Consider the following 25,295-nt stretch of genomic DNA (forward strand, 5'->3'; position numbering starts at 1 on the left):
GAAGAGCCAAGAGAAAAAGGGAAATGCCTTGCTAAGATGGCAAAAGCTGTCAGGAAATGCTTCCCCCAAGTCCTCCTCAAGGTTAAAGTCAGTCTCTAAATTCAGGCTGTGACACTAGTGTGAGGAGTAAGTGGGTGTGACCAGTTCCTGGCCCCCCCTGGGCTTTTGTCTCCCCATCGACAACCTGAGGAAGAGAATCCAGCTGGTCCTTTCTGAGTCCTTGAGGCCTCTGCTTAGGCGAGGGGTAGGTGTCCTGCAGGCCTGGGACAACCAAGGACTCTCACACAGACTAGTCCCAACCTTACATGGGACCCTGACTTAGAAAGTCAGAGGAGCCCTGAGGATGGGCTGGGGCCTTCATGAAAAGTCCCTTACCCCCATCCAAAAAGTGCCAGGAGAGTTCCCTCAGAGACATTTTGTCCTTTCAAGACATTGGTCTCCCCTGCCCTTGGCAGAGGGGGTGCAGAGGGGCAGGGGTTTTCCTCACATCTAGGAACTGGGCCTCCCACTGGGAGCAGGGAGCAAGTGCCCTTCTCAGCCTCGGGAAACTGTGGAGACCCAAGGGGAAAGTCTTTCTAGGTTTGGGGAGGGGGTATTTCTGAGGAGGGCTTCAACCAGAAGCCTATGGAGGCCCATATCCTTTGGGAAATTCTCTTCAGGGTTTAAATTTTCCTCAGAGTCTAAATTCATCACAGGGCAAATTCTCCTCAGAATAAATTCTTCTAAAGATCTAAATTCTCAGAAAAAAATTCTCTTCAGAGTCTAAATTGTCCTAAGAGAATAAATTCTCAGGGTAAATTTTCCTCAAAGTCTAAATTCTCCTCAGAGTATAAATTCTCCCCAATGGTAAAGTCTCTTCAGAATAAATTCTCTTAAGGATCTAAATCCTCAGAATAAATTCTCTTCAGAGTAATTTTTCCTCAGGATCTAAATTTTCTTCAGAGTATATTTTCCTCAGAGCCTAAGTTCTCCTCAGAGTCTAAATTCTCCTCAGTTTAAAGTTAGAAGGTAAGTTTTCAGAGAAAATTTTCCTCAGAGTCTAAATTCTCCTCAGAGTCTAAATTTCTCCTCAGAATCTAAATTTCTCTCCAGAGTCTAAATTCTCCTCAGAGTCTAAATTCTCCTCAGACAATAGATTCTCCTCAGTCTAAATTCTCCTCAAAGGTAAGTCTTCAGAGTAAATTCTCCTCAGGGGGGTCTAAATTCTCAGAAATTTTCCTCAGGGTCTAACTTCTCAGGGGGTTAAACTCTCCTCAGGTTCTAAACTCTCCTCTCTTCCTAAATTCCACATTTTTCTCAGAGTTTCTCAAGGCTTTCAAACAAGAGAAAACAAAAAGCCCTGTGTGAGCTCACTTGGGGAGAAAATGTGTGTGTTGTGAGGGGGAGGGGAGAAATACTGTTGTTTTGGTTTGTTTTGTGGGTACGTGGGGAATTTTTGAAGGGAATGTCACCTTCTGTGGGCAGGGAAGGCCGGGCCCCAAGCAGACCTGTTCTTTCTCACAACAGCCTGAGGTAAAATGGAGACTTATATTTAGGCCCTGACCTCCATTTGGGGCCCTACTCCCAATTTAAATTCTCCTTAAGGTTTCTCAGCAGTTCTTTAGGAACTTAGAAGCAAAGTAGGGAAAATGATTCCTCCCTGCCTGCCTTAAGGCCTTTGGCATGCCTTCTTTAGGCTATTGGTCTGAGGTATTTATTTTTCTTCAGGCCTTTACGTTGTTACTTTTTAAAATCAAAAGTAGTTTTACAAACTGGTGGGATATTGCCCCTGGGTAGAGAGGCAGTTTTAGTAAGTGGGTGCGAGAGAACCTGAATAATCGAAAGCCTGGTGTCCCCGAGTCCCAGGGTCACCAGTGAAACCCTTTATTTTCCCTTTTAAAAAATTTTTCCTGTCACTTCAGTTACATTCAATTCCACTGAGGCCTCGTCTATTGAGTTTCCACTATGTACAAGGCCCTGTGCCAGGCACTAGGGATATAAAGATGAGAAAGGCAAAGTCCTTTTCCTTTTGCTGCTTTATTGCATTAGACATGGACTCTCGTAACTGTAATACAAAGGGATGGTATATAAGAGAGGTGCAAAGGATCATGGGAACTCCAGATATAACGACATTTCTTATGACTGAGGGAATCAGGGAAAGCTTTATGGGGGAGGTGGTACTTGAGCTGGGTCTTGAAATAATAATCATAATAATGATAATGATAACATTTACCTAGCATTCTAAGGTGCTTTCAAGTAGCTAGCTTAATTTTTGTTACCTCCATTTCATAAGAGGAAACAGGTTCAAAGGGGTTGTGTAGAGAGTCATGTAGCTACTAAGGGTGAACCAAGATTCAAATGACCAGGTCTTGCTGGACTCCAAATTTAGTATTCTTTTTGCTAAACTGGGCTAACTTGGAGTTCAGCAGGTAGGGATGAGGTGGGAATGACATTCCAGGCATAGGAAATGAGTTTATTTATTTAGTATCCAGCTGAAATGGGAAAGAGAAAATACGGCTCCTACCCTAAAGCAGCCTACAGTTTAGTTTGAGAGATTAGATGATACATGTAAAATTTTTGAAGAACAGCCTAAGATAGTCCCCTGTCTGCGAGGAATAAATTTTAGGGATCCTCTAAAATGGACAGATCCACAAGTATTTAATCTGGAAACAAAATGCTTCTGGAAGCCATTGACTTTCTCCCAAACTGTTCTATTTTCAGTGTTCTTTTGCTGAATACTGGGAGAGTTTCTGTGAAGTGCTAATATGTCCCTTGTTAATCCTCGGTTTTTTTTTAAACAAACAAACAAAAATTGCATGTCCTAATGAGAGTTGAGGTCTGGGAGAAATTGGGAAGAGCAGGGTTGGTGGACTTGTAAAAAGGGAGCAGGGGCAGTATGCTATTCAAACAAAACAAAAGAAAAAACAAACCCCACTGGAGTTGGAGTCAGAAGGCCTGGCTTTCAACCCAGCTCTGTTACTATATGGCCAAGGACTAGATGTCTCACCTCTCTGAGCTTCAGTCTTCCCATCTGTAAAATGGCGATGATAACACAATGATAGGGTTGTTTTGAAAAAAAAAGTCCTGTATAAACCGGAAAGCCTTATGTAAATGTGAGCTACTATGAATATGTCAGGCTGAATGATAAATATTTACAGGCTTGAATCATGAATCCTTGATTTGGGTGAGAAGTTTTTAGTGGAATGTCTTAGGAATTTGTCCTTACAGGTGCAGATTTACCATCAGTGCAAGTAGGGATTGTTTCACTCATTGTGTTTGTATCCCATACATCTAATACAGTGTGTTTATAACAGGCACTTATGTTGTTGTTGTGTTTGTCCTTCATTCTCGAAGAGGACCATGACATCAGGGAAATGATGACATGACTTGCAGTTGACTTGGATTTGAGTGAGGGAGGGCTGTGCAAGGTCACCAGCCTCACTTTCTCCTCCAGAGCCATCTGGGTCCAGTGACCTGATATTCACCAGGATGACTGGAGATGGCCCAGGATGTATAACAGGCACTTAATAAATAATTTTTGACTGATTGAATGCTGTTCAAACATCTATATTAGTGATGTGGATGAAGGCATAGACAGCATGCAGATGACAAAGCTATTTATAGCACTTTGGATGGAAGTCAGGATCCCAAAAGAACTGAATCGGTTAGGAAGACAAGCTGGGTCTAGTAGGATTAAATTTCTCAGGAATAAATATAAAGCCCTCTGCTTGGGTTCAAAAAGTCAACTGAATAAGTCTAGATGCCACAGGTGAAACAAGACAACAGTATAGGTGAGAAGGACCTGAGGTAATATGGCCACAAGCTCAGTCTTTGGCTATTTTAATAGATGAAGAGTACTCAGAAAGGGCTGAAAATTTAGCTGTTCCCTGTACAAGTCAGACTTTATCTAAAATATTATATTCAGTTCTTATTCTTCTTATTTTATTGAAAACTTTTACTTTTTAAAAATCATTCATTTTTCAAAATATTCCAACTCCCTGAACTTAATCCTCCCTTGATAGGAACAAAATCAGTTATGCAAAATCAACAAACAAAGCAGCTGTGTCTGACTCCACATGTAGCACTCCACACCCATAATCCTCCACTATTGTCTTCAGTTTTGGGAACCACATTTTAGGAAGGACAAAGACAAACAGGGGAGTAGCCAGAGAATATAGTTACTAGGATGATGAGGGAGAAGACTGGAGACAATTTAATTCAATCCAATAAACATAATTGATGCTTGGTATGGCCATGCCATACAAAGGTCTACTGAAGGAATTAGGGATGTTTAGCCTGGGGAAGCATGACAGCTTTTTTCAATGTTTGTAGGACTGACGCATGGAAAACAGTTTAGACTTATTATGTTTGATCTAGGGTAAAGAATTAAGAAAAAAGGAAGATTTTGGAAGATTTATAGCAGGGATTCTTAACTTAGGATCTATGGACTATAGATTTCAAGGGTCTGTGAGAAAGAAAAAAAGATTTTAATATAAATTTTTTTTGTAATCCTATGTATTTTATTTTATGCATTTAAAATGTCAGTATCCACAGAAGGAATCCATAGGCTTTATCACACTTCCAAAGGAGTCCATGACAAAAACAAAGGTTAAGAAATCCTGGTTTAGAGAAAGGATAGGAACCCTTTTATTAAACTTCTGTAAGAGAAATAATACCGGGGGATGGAAAATTCTCAAGAAAAGAATTCTAAAAACTTAACCAGTCCAGTTCTGATGAGGAGAAGTAGGAGCTGATTGGCAAAATGGATGTGGATGCATAGGGAACTCAGGGACCAATTTATGTTTTAAAAAGACTTGTGCAGAATAATAGCATTTAATGGTACTGTCAGCTAAGAATGGCCTCAGGAGTGCTAAGGTCAGTGTGAACTGAGGCTGGCAAATACTGTTTAAGATGACAAAAAAGACTAGTGGGATTTTGATTGTTTGGTTGGGTTTTTGTTTTTGCTGTGCGGGGAAAAAGAAGAACATCCAAGAAGGCATAGGGCTCTAAGTCAGGATAAAGATAACACAGTGGTGAGGAGGCAGACCTACTTAGCTCTTACAGTACTTCCGTTTTTTTGGCCAAGGAAAATTTTCCTTGGGCTGGTAAAGTCAGAACAAGGCCAACAAGTTTAAATCCAAGATCAGGAACAAAGAATCCGGCCTGTTTGTATGGATTTGTCACCACAACCCAGACAAACTGCATCAGATCATATCTGGGCACTATTTAGGAAGACTAATGATACACTGGAGAGCACCCTGATCATAATCAGGATGGTGAATGGTCTTAAGACTATGCCATAGGATGGTCATTTAAAAGAACTGGGGATTTTTAGCCTGGAAGAAAGAAGACTTGGGGAGAGTATCATAGTTGTTTTCAAGTGTTCAAAGGGCTATTATATGGAAAAGACAGATTTAATTCGATTGTTTAGATTCATAGAACACAACTAGGGGAATTTGCAAAGGGAGAATAGTGGAGAAATTGTAAAGAAGCAAATTTAGGCTTGATTTATGGAAAAAAAAAAACTTCCTAACAATATAGAGCTGCCTTAAGGGAAAATGGCTGCCTTGAGAAATAATGGATTCCATTTCTCATAATGATTTCAGGTAAAGAACAATTCTAATCCTTTTTACACATGACAACCCTTCAAATACTTGAAAACAGCAATTATGTATTCTCCTGAAGGCTTCTTTTTTCCATTTGACATGCATGTTATAAGGTACACCCTTGCTCAGTTTTTGGTTGGTCTGTATTGCCTCAGTGGTCACTTCCAAATTTGAGATTCCACCATCGTCTTCAATACAACAGTGAGATTTTAGTTTAATGTAAAACTAAACAAAAATGAAAAAAAAAACCCCGAAAATGAAATCTCTAAAGTTTGGTGCTATCTAGGAAAGGACCTCACACTGACCTTAGCGCTCCTGATGCTATTCTTTTTTGAATGGACACCTGTAAACAATTTGATAGAGGGAATTCCTACTCATGTACAGAGTCAACTGGGTGACATATCTCTTTCAGTTCTGAGGTTCTATGATTCTGTTTTCTCTCTCACAGACCCCCTGAAATCTGTAATCCATAGATCCTGGGTTAAGAATCCCTGCTATAAATTTTCCTTTTTTCATAATTCTTTACCCTAGATTAAACATAAGAAGTCTAAACTGTTTTCCATGTGTCAGTCCTACAAACATTGCAGCCTGGAAAGGAATGAGATCATTCCTTTGTCCCCCACTGCACTTCCTCTTGGGGCAGTTAGGTGGCACAATGGAAAGAGTGCTGGGCCTGGAATCAGGAAGGCTCATCTTCCTGAGTTCAAATCCAGTCTCGGACTCATACTTGCTGTGTGACCCTAGGCAAGTCACTTAAGCTGTTTATCTCAGTTTCCTCATCAGTAAAATGAGCTGGAGAAGGAAATGGAAAATGGTGGATGATCTTTTCATTCAGATAGAAACATGATTTCTGGATCTGCTGTCCCTCATGCAATATTGCACTAACCATTCCGCAGGCCAACAGGAAAACTTTCAACAATGTTGGCCACAGCTAGTGAAGTTGCACAACCATCTCATTCCCGACGGAAGTTCCACCTCTGGAGGTCCAATCGTCTCGCTCCCACCTTGGAAGTGGAACAGGAGAAACAGCAGGAGAAAGAAACTGGGGACACTGGTAAGAAGTGTGTTTTGGTTTGTGTCTGTGTGTGGGTGTGTGCTGATCTCTTCAAATATTTGAAGGGTTATAATATTGAAGATGCCATGCTTGCAATTTCTTGGCTTTAGTGTGAAATTCTCTCCTAGGGAGATTTTTATTCCAATAGGTACCTTCAGTACCTAGACAGATTAAGGAAACACTTAGTAATTGGCAGGTTCCTTCAAATCAACACCAGATTAGATTAGTGGTATTCCCTGGTCATTTCCCATGGTTATTTGACTCTTGTCTAAGAGTCTTCAAGGGATAATTTGAAGCATTGACCAACCAGCCACCAGGCACTTGAATTCTCTCCCTTAGAAACCTGCCCCAGACTAATGGCCAGAAGACTTGGATTCTCATCCTTACCATGCCACTTTCAGGTTGTATGATCTTGGAAAAGTCACTTTACTTGTCTGGATATCAGTTTCCTCATAGTGTGATGAGTTAACTCATAAGGTTCTTGTAAACCATAAAGTGGTATAGAAATGCAAGTGAGTCTATAACCTAGGGACAGATTGTACGCAGGAGCAACCTAAGTTCAGAAAACTCACCACTAGTTTGGTCTCATGGGGATGAAGTTTTTGATCGTGGTAACTCTCAAAAACCATTTATATATTATAGGCTCATTGTTGATATTAGAGAGGATACCAACATCAATGAAATTATAGAATCCTGGGGAAAGGAAATAAATACTATTACTGCTCTTCACAAACAGAGAGGAGATACCCTCCCACAGCACCATGGGAGGCAAGGGGGAGCTTTTTAGGGAGAGGGTGTCACATTATCTTCTCATAGGCAGCTAAGCACTTTAACTATCACCAAACCAGTCCATGACAAAATGATGTAGTCAAATGTTTTCTGTCTGCACCCCTTTCCCTTTGTCACAGTCCCCCCCTCATCCACCTTCATCCACCCCTAGCCCCATTCAAATCTTCTCTCAGGAAAGGCCCAAATGTTGCTCCATTACCTAGGAAATATTAAAGGATCTGGAGGGAAACTTCCAATGTGTTAGGTCAGATTGTCTATGGAGGATTCATGGGAAGAGATGTGTAAAAATCACATGGGATAACAAGGCATCTCTGTGTTACAGTCTGTACTGGTAGATTGTTAAAATTCCCAGATCCAAAGAAAGCCATACATGTATTCAAGAGAGCGTCATCTTCATTGTCATTGTGATCATTGCCATCATCATCAAATGTTCCCTTTCTCCATGAAGTCTAGGATCTTAGGACATAGCATTCAGAACTGGAATGGACTTCAGAGATCGCTTTGTCTCGTTTCCTTACTATTGAAACTAAGGACCATCAATGCTAGGTAACTTTTCTAGGTTCATGGGTAATACATGTTAGAGCTAAGATTGGAGTTCTTATCTGACTCTCAATCCACTGATCTGCCTGCATCGCCTCAGCTGAAAGTGCTCTCTCCCTCTGCAAATTTTCCTCAGCACTTTGCTTGGATTGTTCCTTTGCCTTTATCACATCTTAGCTTACAGCATACTTATTTTGCCTTCTCAAGAGACTATAAGGCCCATGTCTCACCTATGCTATATGTTTCCTTGGCTTTTAGCACAGTGCTTTGCACACTACAGATTTTCACTTACTGTTTTTCAAATGAATGAATTATAAAATCCTTAAGATCGGTGACCAATTTGTTTTGTATCTTTCTACCTCCAGCATAGGCAAGAATCTTGCACAAATCAATACTGAAATGACTCTTTGATCTAATAATAATATTAGCTAGCATCTATATAGTTCTTTAAGGTTTGCAAAGCACTTTACAAATCATTTCTCAATTGATCCTGGGAAGCAGGTGCTACTACTATGTCCATTTTACAGATGAGAAAACTAAACAGAGGTTAAGTGACTTGCCCAGGGTCACACAACTAGTTAACTATCTGAAGATGGATATGACCTCAGGTCTTCCTGACTCCAGGTTCTATGCTCTATACACTGCATCAATTAACTGCTTCAAATTAATTGCGAGATAGAAATAATGTAGAAATAATGAAAGCCTGTTCTTCCTTTTCCATGTACGTGTATATACATATATACACATACATATATATACACATACATACAAATATATTATATATGAAGGTATACAGGTCTGTAATTATTGATGTACTTTCAGTTACCTTTTTCAGCATTAATAAGGTTCAATATTTTTTCCGTGCCTTTGGCATCTTTGCCTCCTCTGTGAGGACTTGCTGAGCGCTCTTTAGGGCTGCTCATTCATCTTTGGGTTCTGCCTTTCACCCAACTCTGACCTGTGATTCCAAGAGGCTGTAGGAGGCACAGCGGCCACACCACAGTAAAAACATCTCAGCAGAGGAACTAAGCCAGGCTGAGGGTAACTGATGGGTTTCAAAGCCATAGATGGGTTAGGGGGATGTCTACATCAAGCATGTGAAGATTTCCCCCAGTAGAATGGGTAGATGAGAACAATTTGTTCCAATGGCCATGAAGGCTGCTGAAGCAGGTGCAATGGAGGGCTTAGAGTTTGGTCAGGCATTAGAGATGCCAAGGTCATCCAGCTTCTGGGGCTATAGCTAGCTGTCTCTCTTGTGTTCTGCCACTGGACTTTGATGACTCTGGAAGAGAAAGTGAGGCTGATGACTGTGCAACTCTGCCCCACATAAGTATAATTCTCATGTAAGTCAAGACATCACCCTGTGACATCATTGGTCTTCTTTGAAAATGAAGGACAACAACAACTTTCCCATACACTTCTCCTCATCCTCACTCTTTCCCACCTTTGCATTGAAGCTATCAAGTGTCAGTGATGTTGACTTGATTTGGAGTGTTTTAAATTCTTTGTAGAATTTTTCTACTCTTTCATCTTAAGTAACAGAGGCTGGTGCCTCTATTTTTCATGACGCTATTTTGAAACTATGTATCATGAGTAGTGCAATATGAAATTACCAAGTGTCCCAGGAAGTAATATTTCTTGTAGCTTTCGAGTGTACAATAACCCACCCCACCAACTCCTTTATTTGCCTCTCCAAGGAGTAATCACAAACCGTCCTTCCATTTAGCTTCCACTTCTTTTTTCCTTCTGGTTTTATTTATAGCAAGAGTGTCAAACTACTAGCATTCAGTTCCTCTGTTGATATATCCACCCATTCATCATTGGACAAGGATCTTATCTTTAGAGTACCAACAGTCAAAGTGAAGTTTTTTGACAAGCTAAAACCAGTGTGATTCTTATCACTTTCTGTTGCTTTTTCTGTCACTCTGACACCATTACCACAGAATGTGAAGGAACTGCACACAGCAGTGGGGCATTTTTAATAGCCATTTTAAATTGTTTTATGAATTGGCATGATCAAAAAGTTTCATCATTAGGTGACCAACCTCCTAGTGATGTACCCTTTCTATAATTAGCTAGGTTAGTCCTTGGAGAATGACTTGGTTTATTACTGGGGCTATATTTAAAGCTTTTCCAGCATGCTAGAACGCAGTCTAGAGCTTGTGCTTTAGCAAAATAGCTTTCTAGAGCCTAGGGTCATCTCCACCATAGCACGATGAGCCATCAGAGTAGGATTTTGTGGAAACCTTTGAACATAGGACATACTTAATAATTATTATTAAATTGGTATTAATGATATAGTGGGGAAAATGTAATGGATTTTGAGTCAGAAGACCAGGGTTTGCATACTGGATCCAATACTTGTCAGTTAAGTGATTTTGGCTGAGCTATGTCTACCTCCCTGGCTTTAACTTTTTTATTCTGTAAAAATGAAGAGATTGAATTAAGCATTCCACAAAGGCCCTTTTCAGCTTTAAATTATACAAGCTATTATCGTTGTTATTATGTCTTTCTACTTCAGAACTGGATAGCAAATCATCCTTTGAAAATCTGTTCAATGCCCACCCCTCCCGGGAGCAGTTACTGGTGACTAGAATTCAATCAATGACTTATATTGAGAAGACTTTGGTGTTGAAGTCTATCCGGCGTCACATACCAGATTATCTGGAGGTAAGATAAAGGTTTGGCTTGCCTTGACTCACCTCCTTGGCTGCCCTCCCCCAACCCTAGACTCCCTTCCCTGAAACTTCCTCCTTGGTATATTCATGAATCCCAGGCTTATTCCTCCTCCACCCAAACTCTCCTGGCCTGTGTCTTAGCTTTTCTGTACATTTTCAGTTATAGGACAGTACCTATGGCCATCATTTATATAATTCTTTAAGTTTTGAAAAATGCTTTACAAATATTATCTCATTTAATTCTCAATTCTGGGAGGTAGGTGCTATTATTATCCCATTTTACAGATGAGAAAACTTGAGCAGATAGAGGTTGAATGACTTGCCAAGGGTCACACAGCTAGTATCTGAGGTGGGATTCGAATTCAGTCCTTCCTGATTCCAGATTCAGCACTCTGTCCACTGCATCACCTCGTTGCCCCTAGAATCCTAGAATGCCAGGGATTGCTGGGAGCTCAGGAAGCATCTAGTTCCTTTTACCCAAAGCATGAATTTGGTTTATCATAAGAAGTCATCCTGCTTCTGCCTAAAATCCTCCAGTTATGGGGAACAAGCCTGGATGGGAAAGCCTTGCTGATGAACCTCTGGAGTCTGGGAGAGGTTTCCTGTAATATCACAGCCCTCCTGAGGCCTTGTTTCATTGGGCATAGCTTAGATCATTACATTGGATCATAATCTGCCTCTGCTGTTTCCATCGCTGCTCACAGCTCTACCCTCTGGGGTCAAGTACAACTGGCCCAGTCTCTCAAAACAGCAATCCTTAGAACACTTGACAATACTGGTTGCTAAGTAATATTGACAGGCTGGTGAGTGGAGGCTGAGGCGGAATGCTGGGTCAGGAAGCCCCCCATCGGAGGTAGCCGATGCTGGGAGAGGATCAGATGAAAGAAGAGAATCTAAGTGCTGGAAAGGCTTTAAGAATTCCTTTGGTCTAGTCCCTGCATTTTCACATTAAGAGCTTAAGGCTCCAGGTCACATATTCAGTCAATAGCTTAGTCTGACTAAACAAGGAAGTTGGATTATATAGTCTGTGCACTGGAAAGGACCTTGGAGAGCACCTAGTACATTCCCCCTTGTTTTACAGGTGAGGAAACCGAATCACAGAAAGATTAAATCACTTTCCCAAGGTCTCCTAGCAAATTAACAAGATTTGCCTAGTGCCTTTTACCCAAATGGCACGCTGCCTTCCCAATGGAGCAGCGTCATGTCAAGAATCCATCATAGAGCTAACCCTTCCAAAATTCCATGATTCCCCAGGCTTTCTTCAATCAGCACTATTTAAAATAGATTTTGAGCACCTTTTGTGAAAAGTGAATATTCCTAGGGCAAAGCCAGCCAAAGAGGAGAGAAAAGGAGCCTAGGTCCTGCCTGCTTTCTATTAGTTCTTTCAAACCTGGTCTGTAATTAGGAATGGGAAATGTTAAATTCTAGGCCTTGGCAGTTATGTGACCTTGTGAAGAGCCTCTCCCCTTTCTGGGCCTCAGCTTCCTAATCTAAAAAATGAAAGGATTTGGACAAGATGACCTCCAAGGTTCCTTCTAGCACTAAATCTGGTCCTAAGATTTGGACGCAAATTCAGTATTTTAGACGACCCAGCCCTTTCCTTCCCCTTTCATGTATCTGTACCACTGTCCTTAGCTGCTAGATAGAATTAAGGTATGACCAGGTCTGAGCCAAAGGACTGAGAAAGGACATGATTTCATTTCAGACACCACCTGTAGGCTCCCAATCAGCCCACCCTCCTTGGCTCCCATAGACGGGTCATTTTCTGCAGCCTTCTCACTTCAAATCTTGACTCTTATGCTTTTTAACTGTGTGATCCTGTGCAAGTCTCTGAATCTTCCTGAGCCTCAATTTCCTCATGTGAAAAATGGAAATGATACTATTTGTACTACTTGCTCTACAGAGTTTTTGTGAAGATTCACTGAAGTATTATACGGCAAGCTCATGGTAGTCCTCAAAGCGCCTTCTAAATGATAAATGTTCTTGCTCCTGTTGTGGTGGTGACCCTGCACTATTAGAGGCTACGCCAGCAGCAGACCGTAGAGCCTGGTAGTCAGTCGGTTGGGGTGTTAGGGTGTTCAAGGAGGACTAGCCCCTCCGGTGTGAGGGCTTGATGAGCCTTTCTCAGGGCTGCTCATCCATCTAGGTGTCTACCTGGCACTCGACTCTCATCTGTGGCTCCAAGAAGCTGTAGCATGCTCAGAGGCCACACCCTGGTAAACCATCTCAGCAGACAGCCTAAACCAAGTCGAGGGTGACTGACAGGCCTCAAATCCTTCAATGAGTTAGGGATGCCTACCCCAAGCATGTGAAGACTTTCCTGGCAGAATGGCAGGCGAGAACAATTTGTTCCAATGGCCATGAAAGCAGCTGAAGCAGGCGCTGTGGAGCAATTAGAGCTTGGTCAGACATCGAAGTTGCCCAGGTCATCCACTGCATACTAGGACATTACTAGTTGTCCTGGCTTTTGTCTTGTCATTAGACTTCAATGACTTTGGAAGAGAGAGGGAAGTTTATGACTTTGTGCAACTCTGCCTCACTTAAATCCAATTCATGCAGGAGTCAAGACATCAGTCTGTGATATTATTGGTCCTCTTTGAAAACAAAGGACAAACAATAAGTCAGTTAGTTATTAAACATTTATTAAATACTTACTATGTAAATATAAAACGAGAAAAACAAATGACAAAAAACCCAAAAAACCAAACCAGTCCCTACCCTGAAGGAGTTCAGTCTAATGAGGGAGACAGTAAGCAAAGAAATATGTGTAAACAAGCTATATACAGGATAAATAGAAAATAATTAAAAGAGAGAAGGCACTAGAATTAAGAACGGTTGAGAAAGGCTTCTTATAGAAGGTGAAATTTTAACTGAGACTTAAAGGAAGCCAGGGAAGCCAGGAGGCAGAGGTGAGGAAGGAGAGCATTCTAGGCCTGGGGAGGGGGTGGGGGGACAGCCAGAGAAAATGCCTGGAACTGAGAGATGGAGTGTCTTGTTTGTGAAACAACCAGGAGACCAACGTCACCGGAGTCAGGGAGTCAAGTGTAAGAAAACTGGAAGGATAGGAGGGGGCTAGGTTATGAAGGGCTTTGAATATCATTGTATTTGATTCTAGAGGCAACAGGAAGCTGCTGGAGCTTATTGGGTGAGCGCAGGGTATGGAGAGGAGGGAGATCACGTTTGTGTTTTAGAGAAATCATTTTAGTGGCTGAATGCAGGATGGATTGGAGTAGGGAGACACTTGAGGCAGGCAGACCCACCAGCAGCTATTGTAACAATTAGCCATTAAATGATAAAGGCCTGCGTTAGAGAGGGGGCATCATCAGAGAAAAGAAGGGGGAGCAGTCAAAAGATGTTGCAAAGGTAAAGTCTACAGGCCTTGGCAACAGATTGGACTAGGGTGTCAGGGTGAGAGAGAGTAAGGAATCTAGGATGACTCCTGGGTTGTCAGCCTAAAGTACTGGGAGGATGGTGTTCCCTTCCACAGTAACAGGGAAGGTAGGAGGGGCAAGAATGTTTTGCTGTTACTGTTGTTCAATCATGTCCGACTCTTCATGACTCCATTTGAGGTTTTCTTGGCTAAGATGCTGGAGTAGTTTGCCATTTCTGTCTCCAGCTCATTTTACAGATGAAGAAACTGAGGCAAACAAGGTTAAGTGATTTGCCCAGGGTCAAACATCTAGCAAGCGTTTGAGGCTGGATTTGAACTCAGATCTTCCTGACTCTAGCCCTGGCAGTCTATCCACTGTGGCACCTACCTACCAAAGGGGGAAAGATGATGATTTTGGTTTTGGACATATTGAGTTTAAGATGTCTACTGTACATCCTGATTGATGTCTGAAAGGCAGTTGGAGATAGGAGATTAGAGATCAGTAAAGAATTTGGGGCAGGAAAGTTAGATTTGAGAATTTGAGACCTGAGAATTTGAGATCACCCAATGAAGTAGTATAGTGGGAGAAGAGAAGAGGGTCCAGGACAGAGCAATGTGAGACACCCATGGTTAGACCTCTATGAGGTGAGGGATAGCCAACTCTTTGAAGATCAGCTTAGTTCATTATCAGAATTTCAAAAATAAGTAATTCATTTTTATGAGGCAGCTAGAAGGCTCAGTGGATAGAGTGTTGGCCCTGCAGTCAGGAAGACCTGAGTTCAAATGTGACCTCAGGTACCTACTAGCTGTATGACCTTGGGCAAGTAATTAACCTCTGCTTGCCTCTGGAGAAGGAAATGGCAAATCATTCCAGTACCCTTGCCAAGAAAACCCCATGGATAATACTGGGATCATATGGTCCACAGGGTGACAAAGAGTTGGACATGGCCAAATGACAATTTTTTGGCCTTGGTCACCATGAAGCCCAAATGACCCACTATCCACTTCTATAAGGACTGTGGTAGAATGGTGGGAAAGGGAACACGAATGGCTGCCATGCCATTTTTAGACTTGCACCAACATCAATTTAGCTGGTAGTACAGTTGATGTGTGATCTTTGTCCAGTGACTAACAAGCTGATAATAACAGTAGGAACTGAGTTGTAGCCATATTGACATTCTTGCTATAAATAAATTCAGGAGACATCCAAGTTGTAGCTAAACAGAAGGAGAGCTCAGTGAGGCTCAGAGAGGCGACTAAAGGACAGAGCATGGTCTAGAGAAAGGAGCTCAGAGATTTGGGTTGGAATGCCAGCTCTCCTATTCACTGCTTGTGTCACCTTGGGTGAGTCATTTCTCCCATGTGGGCCTCAATTTTGTCATCTGTAAAATGATGGGTTTGCACAACTACATGACTTCTAAGGTACCTTCCAATTTAAAAACTATGATTTGACTGTGTGGCTCTTTCTGCCTCAGATGGTCCTTGATTCCATAGGTAGAGGACAACTCAATCAATTGACAAGCATTTATTAAGTTCTTTCGGTCTACCAGATGAGAGGCAATGCAGGATAGTGGATAGAGAGTTAGCCTTAACCTCAGCCTCACATTTGAGAAGACCCGGGTTGAAGTTTCACCTCTGGTGCACACTGGCCATGTGATTTTGGGCAAATCCTTCAAACTTTGAGCACCTGTGATGCCAACTAATATAAGACTATAAATTGTAAGAAGTTTTCATTGGTACAAGGAGTTTCCTCAATGGGAATTCTAACCACAAATGAAATTGTAGCTCTAGACACCCTTCTCCTCAAATGTTAAGCATTAGGAATGCAAAACCAAAAGCAAGACAGGATTTCCTTCTCTTGGTGCCAAATAGAATGTTTGTAGATAGGGAAGGATAGGATACATGGAAAACAAACAAATAAATAATAAATGAGATGCATAGAAATAAATAAAAATAAAGCAATTTTAGGGTAAGAGAGCTCAATTATCTATATTCGTAAAGTGAAGTCACTGTGTGGATAATCCTCAGAGGTATGATAGTCATTTCACAAAATCAAGGAGGAAAGGCTCTCAGAAGGCTATGTCATCTAACTCCCTACCTTCATGGAAATAAAATATTATTAGTTTCATTTTATAGATGATAATAATAACTTATATATCTCATTAAGATACACAAATTTTTTTCAGTAAAATTCTGTGCTATAAGTAGTACAATATTACTGTCCCCATTTCACAGATGAAGAAATTGGGGTTGAGAACTTAAAAGGACTTGCCTAAGATCACACAGCAAGTAAGTGGTAGAGCCGAGAGTGATCCACAGCCAGTACTTTTCCCTCTAGACCAGAGGTTCCTAAACTTATTTGGCCTGCTGCCCCCGTTTCAAAAAAAGAGACCCCCCACTTTCTCCTGGCAATCTACTTTCTTTAACCCTTTAACAGTTTTTTTAAATGAAATTTATGTCATTTCAAAAAAATGTAAAATTTTTTTCAGAAAAATGATGCATCTTAAATTTAATAATTCATTATAAACTTGTGAGTTTTTTCCCTGCATTGAAATCTTGATGACCCAATATTATGTCATGTAGTTGTATAGTATTGTATTACAAACAAGTCATTACATGCACATATTCCTGCCAATGCATGCTGGACTTCCTGACACTCACCTGCCAACACTTGCTTGTTAAGACCTGTCAGCAGACTTGACCACTGATTGGCTATAACTTGCATTTTATGTGTTTATTTGGAAAATAATGTAATCACTATGACTTTAACTCTGTTACATATCAAATGAAACATATATAAATGGTTTTTCAAAATTTTCTTATCTTCCCTTCTTTCCTTATGCTTCCACCACCCCCTTATTTTTATTCAATGCCCCTAATGGCAGCTGAGGCTACTCTCACCCCTTTGGATCATTCCAGCTCCCCCCAGGGTGTGGTATCACCTACTTTGCGAACCTCTGCCTAGACTCTGCTCTCCTCAAGCCTGTGCTAAAGTCCTTTTCTAACATCTCATTATGGCATGGACATGACCCTGAGTTTTTGAAGGCTGCACCAGTAAAACATGCTATATTAGGTCAAGGTGGAAAGACTAAGGAGTCTGTGTCTAGCAGCATAGTTTGTGACTATCATTTGGGTACCAGCCTTGCTAAGTTAGACAGATTCATTCCCTCTGGGTTACCAACTAAGAAACTGAAGTTTTCTTCTTTGTTTTTGTTCTTGCTTTTGGCAACTATATAAGCCAACAGTACGATATGCTAGCCCAAAGAGCAAATATGATCTTGACCTGAAGGATAAGAATAGTTTCCTGGGATAAAGAAGTTGAAGTTCTGTTATACTTTGCCCTGTTCATATCTTATCTGGAGTATCAGGATCACTACTGTATGCCATGGTTTGGGAAAGAGATTGGTATACCGCTGAGTATTCAGAGGAGGGCGTTTTAATGAGATTTATTTTTTCCAGAATAGGTTGAACTAGAAAATATTTCCAACTCAAAATTTCTATTATTCTCTAAGATGTGGTCTTCCAGGGTCCAGTATAAGCAATATATCTCTTAATTCAGGTCAAGATTACACTAACCCCTTTTGTTGCTTTATTACACTATTGACCTGTATTGAACTTATAGCCCACCAAAGCTCCTAGCTTGCTTTTGGTATCTAAACATTTCTCTCTTGTCTTCTACTTCTGAAGTTGATATTTTGGATCCAAATGTAAGACTTTACATTCATCTTTATTAACTCCAGCCTGATGTTCTTGCCCATCAGTATCTTTTAGCATCTTGCCATCTGGTGTGTCATCTACCTTTCCAAGTGCATTAGGGCAAAAGAAATGCACCCTGAAATAGAAGGCAGGAGGGAGATAATGATTTATGTGGGCTAGCAGACACTTAGCTGTCTCTTGGAACTGAATAGGGATCATGAGGCTGAGTGTATAGGGTATGACAACATTTATGTGCTTTTCCTCCTCTGCAACTGCTTCATGAACTAATCAACTTCCAGCCCTTTTCCTATTGTCACCCAACTTGAGAATGTTGAGTATTTTTCAGGCTAAGACTAAGAAGCAGCACAGCAAGTCATGCATAGAGTGTTAGACTTAGAGTCAGAATCCTAGTCCTGGTATGTTTATGACTTTGGAGGAAGTCACTTCCCTTTTCTGGACCTCAATTTTCTATCCCTTAAAAATTATGGAGATTGGGCTAGGTCACATCTTTCCAGGTCCCTTTCAGGTCTCATACTTAGAATTCTTGGGGACTAAGATGATGTGTTGGGCAGCTAGGTGACGTAGTAGATAGAGTACCAAACCTGGAGTCAGGATGACCTGGGTTCTGCCATCAGACACATAATAGCTATGTGACCCTGGGCAAGTCACTTAACACTGTTTGCCTCAGTTTCCTCATCTGTAAAATGAGCTGGAGAAGGAAATGGCAAACTTCTCTAGTATCTTTGCCAAGAAAACCCCTAAAGGGGTCATGAAGAGTCAGACACAACTGAAAAGGGCTAAACAAAATAGTAAACAAAGAGGAGGCAAAGTAGGTGCTTTAGTAGAGAAGGAAAAAAAATTGAAAAAGGCAGCTTGACTTTGCATAGCCTCCCAGAGATTCCTAGTGATAGCTAAGGCTCTGTAGTACTTGCTTAGTAGGCACCTGGGTAGATGGAATAGTGAATAGATCACTGGTCTTGAAGCCCTGACTTCAAATCCCATTTCAAACACTTGCTAGTTGTGTGACCCTGGGCAAGTCAGTTAATCTCTCTCAGCCTCTTTTTTCTCATATGTAAAACTGGGACAATAATAGTACCTACCTCTCAGGACTATTGTGAGGCTCAAATGAGATAATATGTGTAAGGCATTTTGCAAGTGCCATATAGTACTAATGTTATATGAATGCTAATTATTATTATGATGTATGTGCTTGACCCACAGGTAGAATCAGAGTTCATCTCACTAGGGATTTTTGACACCTATCTCCAGGATCTCATTTCCATAGTGACAGAATCTACAAATACCCTGGACAAGGTAAGTGGTAAGGCTGGAGGCTTAATCAACCATCAAGTATTGTGAGTCTCCTGTATGCCTGGCCCTGGCCCTACATTAGGAAATGGAGGGACCAGAAGGCAAAGGAAGAGAGCATGGACAAGAAGGAAGCCTGAGTCCTACCCTCAGAAAACTACCAGTTTATCAGGGAAGACAAAACACACACAGAAAAACAAGGAGAGAACAATAAAAAATAAGGCATAATTAAATGTTCCATGATGTGGCATGGATTGTAAGTGTTGTAGAAATGATAGAGACAGAGGTCTTCAAGGGCAGTTGTAGCCCAGAAAAACTCTTGGGAAAAGTGAAACTTGGGACCATGAAGATTAGTTGGATTTAGATAGAGGGGAGAAGGAAAGGCATTCTAGGTGGGCAAAATCAGGTGTGTAAAAGCACAGAGATAGGAAGAAAGACAACATTATCTAAAAGTCAGAAGGCCTGAATTCACACCTTTTTGGCCATCAATTTGGGGCAAGTCAGACTAACTTCTCTGAGCCTGTTTCCTCAGATTCAAAATGGGGATAATAATACATATACTTTCTACCTCGCAGGATTATTGAGAGGAAAGCACTACGTGAATCTGGAGCCCTACATAATTGTTGGTTATTACTCAGATCTGTGTGAGTAATTACCAATGACCTCTTAACTGCCGAGTCTGGCCTTTTCTCAGTCCTTATCCTTTCCATTTTTTTTTACATTTTATTTTTTTTTGCAGGGGGGAAGGCAAGGCAATTGGGGTTAAGTGACTTGCCCAAGGTCACACAGCTAGTAAGTGTGTCAAGTGTCTGAGGCCGGATTTGAACTCAGGTCCTCCTGACTCCAGGGCTGATGCTCTACTCACTGTGCCACCTAGCTGCCCCGAGTCCTTATCCTTTTCAAATTATCTGCAGCAATTGGCACTGTGGTGCATTCTTCCTCTTTCTCTCCCTCCTTTCATACATTTATTTTTTTCTCCCTCTCACCTCTCCTCATTCACAAGAAAGGAGAAAAGAAAGGAAGGAAGGAAGAAAGGAAGGAAGGAAGGAAGGAAGGAAGGAAAGAAGGAAGGGAAGGAGGGAGGGAGGAAGAAAAAACACTTGAATCATTTAAGCATTACCAAGCAAAACAAATGTCTGCATTTGCCACATCCAAAAATGCATCTATTCTACATATGAGACCATTCTCTCTCTGTTGTGATATAGACCATGTTCTCTCCAACAGGCCTCTAGAATCATGGTTGATTATTTGGCAGAGCAAAATTCTTAAGCCTTTCAGAATTATTCATTTTTACAGTATTGATGTTACACTATAAATTGTTCTGGTTCTGCTAATTTCACTCTGCATCAGTTTATATAAGTTTTTCCAGGTCTCTCTGAAACTACATCTTTATTTCTTAAAGCACATTCTATTTTCTCTGGGTCATCATGGCACTAGCTTCCTTTGGATCTTCAACCTGTCTGACTGCTTGTCAGTTTCCTTTGCTGGCTTATCTTTCATATCATGTCCCCAGTCTCGGTGTTCCCCAAGGCTCTGTCCGAGGCCATCTCTATCTTTTTTTTCTGTGCACTCTCTATTAGTGACTTCACCCCCGTTTAATGATCATGTCTGGGCAGAGGACTCCTAAATCTATTTACTCAGCACTAGTTTCTCTCCTGAGTTCCTATTGTTAATCTCCAATTGCATATTAGATATTTCAAACTGGATGTCCCATAGGCATCTCAAACACATGTCCAAAATTGAACCAATTTTCATTCTCCCCAAACCCACTCCTCCTCTGAACTTCCCTATTTTTGTTAAGAGCACCATCATTCTTCCAGTCACATGGGCTCATAGTCTTGGCATGATCCTTGACTTCTCACTGTCCCTCATTCCACATTTCCAGTCATTTTCCAAATGTAGTTTCTTCCTCCACTACATCTCTTGCATCTGACTCCTTTCTCCATTCACATAATGGACATCCTAGTTCAGGTCCTTCTCCTCTCTCATCTAGAGTATTAGTTTCCCTGCCTCAGGCCTGTCCTCACTCTTTCTTGCACAGAGCTGCCAAAATGATATTCTTAAAGCACAGATCTAACCGTGTCACTCCTCTATCTAGTAAACTGCAATGGCCCCCTATTGCCACTAGCATAAGCTGTTTGACTTTTAAACCTGTCTTAACCTGGATTTCCAATCTTACTACGCATTCTTTACCTTCTTGCATTCTGTGGCCTGGGCCAACTGGCCTGCTTGCTGTTCCTCTCACCCAACTCTCGATCTTTTGTCTCTGTACCTTTCCAATGATTTTCTTCCATGCCTGGAATGCATTCTCTTGTCACATGTACTTCTTAGAATCCCTTGTTTCTTTCAATACTCTGCTCAATTCTGGGTTCAAACAAGGAAAATTAGATACTTTCTTCAATCCTCACAACCTCTCAAGCTTCTCCAAAATAGGAACTCTGTGCAAGAGATAATGCAATATTTGATGTCTTCAAGGCTTATAACATCAAGAACCCTAAGGAGGTAACAACTAAATGAACTAACAGCAGAGAAGGTTAATTCCCTTGCTGGCAGGACTGAACCAGTTGAGACAAAGGCTTGTAGGTTTGCAATACAACTTAATTTTGCTCACATTTTTCTCTTTTCATAACCCTACTCACTGCTCCCAAATCAGAAGACAGAAGCTTGATCTATCTGGGCCTTTAGCACAACAATGCTCTGTGGTGCAAATGGGGTCATCTAGTAAACTGAGGGAGAAAACCAGGGCAAGACTGTGAGTATGTAACGCTCCACTAAGCCTAAGGAAAAGAGGACTAGCATCCATCAGGCATCAGTTTTATCCCGTAAGAAGTCACCTGGAGACTTGTGGCAGAGACAAGACAGTGAAACATGAATTAGCCAGCATGGGAGAAGGCTGAGGCAGCTTTGAAGTTCACAAAGAAAGGGGAAGGAGTCAGAAAATGAGTAATGGGGGAAAGAAACTAAAATTACCAAAGAAAATATCTCTGGAGCAAGCAACTACCAGGAAAGCTATTAATAACACAAAGGAATATAACCTCCAGATCAGTTCAATTAGTCCAGACATCTATGAATAAATATTCCCAGGCAGAGAAAAATGAATCAACATATGATGAGGCAGAGGATCCTGTGGATTTCCAAAAGGGCATGAAACCATGGCAGGATGTCCCTGAGTGGTTTAAAGCCATATAAAAATTGTGAAAACAGAATTTTTTCCTGCAGAGCAGAAATAATTGGCAGAGTAGAAAAACTTGAGTCTATAGTGACAAGTCTTGCCAAAGAAACAAGAGAAAATAACTGAATGAGAATACAAATACACAGACATAAAGGATAATCTAGGAGAGAAGCAAAAAAGCACTAACATAGGAAAATCAAAACTTTGCTGAAAGGTTACCTTTTATCTGAAGACTCATCTTATGCCCTGGCTGCTAGTGAAACCTCCAAACCATTATATTGTATTTGTTTTGGATATGTTTTATATGTACTTATTTATGTGTTGTCTCACTTGTTAAAAGATAAGCTCCTCTGGGGGCTGACACTTTTAATTTTATACTTGTTCCATCCCCCTCCCACTCTACACAGTGCTTGACACAAAATGGTTATTCAACTAATGCTTGGTAATTGATTATTATAACTTAATTCAATTCAAGAAATAAATATTAAGAACCTATTTATCATGTACAATGAACCATGCTTGGTGTTGCAAATGGGAAAATTTTTAAAATAATAGTAAATTCTTCCCTCTATTAGGGCAACATACAATACGTATGCAAATAAATTTGACACAAGGTAAAATGTGGCAGGGACAGAAGAGCAACATGAATAAATTAAGCTAAGGGGAAAATAATTTTCAGCTGGCATAATCATTGACAGCTTCATGAAGAAGGAGCCCACATGCATTGTTTTTGAAGGAAAGGAAGCGTATCACCAAGGAGGTGAGGATGGAGTGTTTCAGACATAAAGAATGGCTTGTGTCAATGTAAGAGGACAAGAGTGAGCAGGACATAAACTGGGAAGAGCTAATAATGCTATTCAGCCCAAAAGTAGTGAGAATGAGAGAAAGTGATGTCTGCTATAGCTGGAAGTGTAGGCTGCGGGTAAACACTGGAGGGTGAAGAGACCAGGGCAAGGAATTCATAGTTTATCTTAGAGATAATAAGGAGTCAAGGAAGGGATTTGAGCACGGGAGTGGCATAGTCAGACTTGTACTTTAGAAGAATGTTTTTCTACTTGTAGGAAGGATGCACCAGAGAGGGAAAAGATGAGAGAGAGAAAGGTTGGTTAGGTAGCTATTATGAGTCTGATTGAGAGAGAATGAAGGTTTGAAGTAGAGTGGTAGCAGTTTAGAGATCAAGGGGCAGATCCTGGAGATATTCTAAATGTAGGAAATTGGTAGGACACAATTAGATGTGGGGTGAGACAGAAAGGGAAGTCATGGATTACTATGAGGTTTTGAGCATAGATGACTGGAAGGATAATGGGATCATTAATAGAAATAGGGAAATCAGAGAAAGGAAAAGCTGTAGTGAGAGAAGATGTTGAATTGTGCTTTTGGATGTGATGAGTTTAAGATGTCATTGGGATATCCACATAATAGATGAAATTCTAAATGCCAAGGATTCTGGGAGAGGCTGAAAAGGGACAGTCACCCTAAAGAGTCAATAACTAAGGATGGAACGTCCCCTGAGAGAAGGCTTAGTTGCGAAATCAGAAATAGAGTGCCTGAATATAGTCGAAGGGTACCATAGAGAGGGAAAAGATGATATAGCTGTAGAAGGAACTTCTGTTCTACTTGAGACATGCACGGAGACAGCTTTTGACAAGGTTATTATTTCACAGTGGTTCAACCTTGATTGCAGGAGGAATCTGTTGTTGCCAGGGCTGAGTAATATAACCTGCTGCCCTAAACAGCTTCCTCTGGCCTGCCATGTCATTGTCCATACCTCCCTTATCCCTGGACTGCAACTTCTGCTCTTAGAGTTTCCTGTGGCTTGGGCAGCCAATATGGGAGCATTATTTCCTCATGAATTAAAACAACAATTCACATTTAAATAGCACTCTAAGTTTTACCTCCTGGTGTTTCTTTGTGGTGTGGAGGTGACCCAGGGTCCTTGAAAACTTTGTCAGAAGAGTACACAGACTATGGCAAATTGCAGCAAGCTGGAAGGTCTTTGAGTTTAGTCCCTGAGACAAATAAAACTTTCCAAATCTAGTCAACATACACTCAAATGACTGATTTGTGAATATAGGTACCAGACAATAAAGAATAGGTTGGAAAATATGGTTTGAGATTGAGAAATGAAAGAGATGAAAGGCTGATAGATTACTCAGAAACCTCATGCCTCTTTATGTTGAATAATTTCTTCAAAGTCAATTAATAAATTAAATGCCTACTATGTTCTAGTGACTATGCTTGAGGCCAGGGATGCAAAGACAAAAATTAAACAGTCCCTGTTTTTTATTAATTTAAATTCTGTAGATAAAAACAATGCAAGGTGATTTGGGGGAGGGTGGAAACTCTAGAAGCTGGGGCGATCAGGAATAGTCTCATGTAGGAGATATTTGAACTGAGCTATGAAGGAAAGTAGGGATTCAAAGAGGCCTAGGTGAGGAGGGAGTGCATTTTAGGGATCCTGTGCAAAGGCAAAGAAAGGGGATGGAATGGTATGTATAGAAACAGCTGAAGGTCAGAGTAGCTGGGTCATAGGGTATCTGAAGGGGAACAGTGTGTGCTGTGGCTACAAAGGTGGGAGCAGGCCATAAAGCGTTTTAAAGACCAAACAGAGAAGTCTGTAGGTCGGAGTTTATTGGGCAAAGCAAAGCAAGAAGACAACCATCGTTTATTAAGTGTTTAATGTGTACCATTCTCTGTGCTGGGGATATACAGTGAATATGAACAAAAAAAAATAAAGACAATTCCTGCCCTCAAGGAGGTTACATTCTAATGGGGGAGGACAGCACATAAAAGGGAGCTGAAAAGAGAAGGATGGTTGGGAGAGGGAGAGAGAGAAGATATCTGGGCAGCGATGTGGCTGCAAAGTCTGAAGTGCACTGGAAGAGGAATGAATAGGCCTGGGCCTATCCTCAAACTGGAGGCCCCAGAAAGAACTCAGCAATGTGCACTGGGAGAGGAATGAATAGGCCTGGGTCTATCCTCAAAATGAAAGCCCCAGAAAGAACTCATCAGTGACAGGAAGGAACTGGTATAGTAGATGATTGTTCTGGTCTGAGAAGGGAAGTCCCAGGAAAAGATGGCAGCTGAGTCATAGTGTCAGAAG

At 41.1% G+C, this 25,295-nt stretch overlaps 1 protein-coding gene across 1 annotated transcript in view; it reads left to right on the top strand.

Annotated features, from left to right (window-relative positions):
• Positions 1-1,126: 1,126 nt before the first annotated feature.
• The window catches only part of LOC118835541 (maestro heat-like repeat family member 5), a 138,934-nt gene continuing 114,765 nt past the window's right edge, over positions 1,127-25,295 (top strand). Inside the window, exons 1-4 of the mRNA XM_036742738.1 lie at positions 1,127-1,164; positions 6,482-6,639; positions 10,490-10,638; positions 18,934-19,026. Of these exons, the coding sequence (XP_036598633.1) occupies positions 6,504-6,639; positions 10,490-10,638; positions 18,934-19,026 (378 nt within the window). The 5' untranslated portion in view covers positions 1,127-1,164; positions 6,482-6,503. The remainder of the gene's footprint in view (positions 1,165-6,481; positions 6,640-10,489; positions 10,639-18,933; positions 19,027-25,295) is intronic.

This window comes from Trichosurus vulpecula, chromosome 1 (assembly GCF_011100635.1).
Source record: "Trichosurus vulpecula isolate mTriVul1 chromosome 1, mTriVul1.pri, whole genome shotgun sequence".
Classification (NCBI taxonomy): Eukaryota; Metazoa; Chordata; class Mammalia; order Diprotodontia; family Phalangeridae; genus Trichosurus; species Trichosurus vulpecula.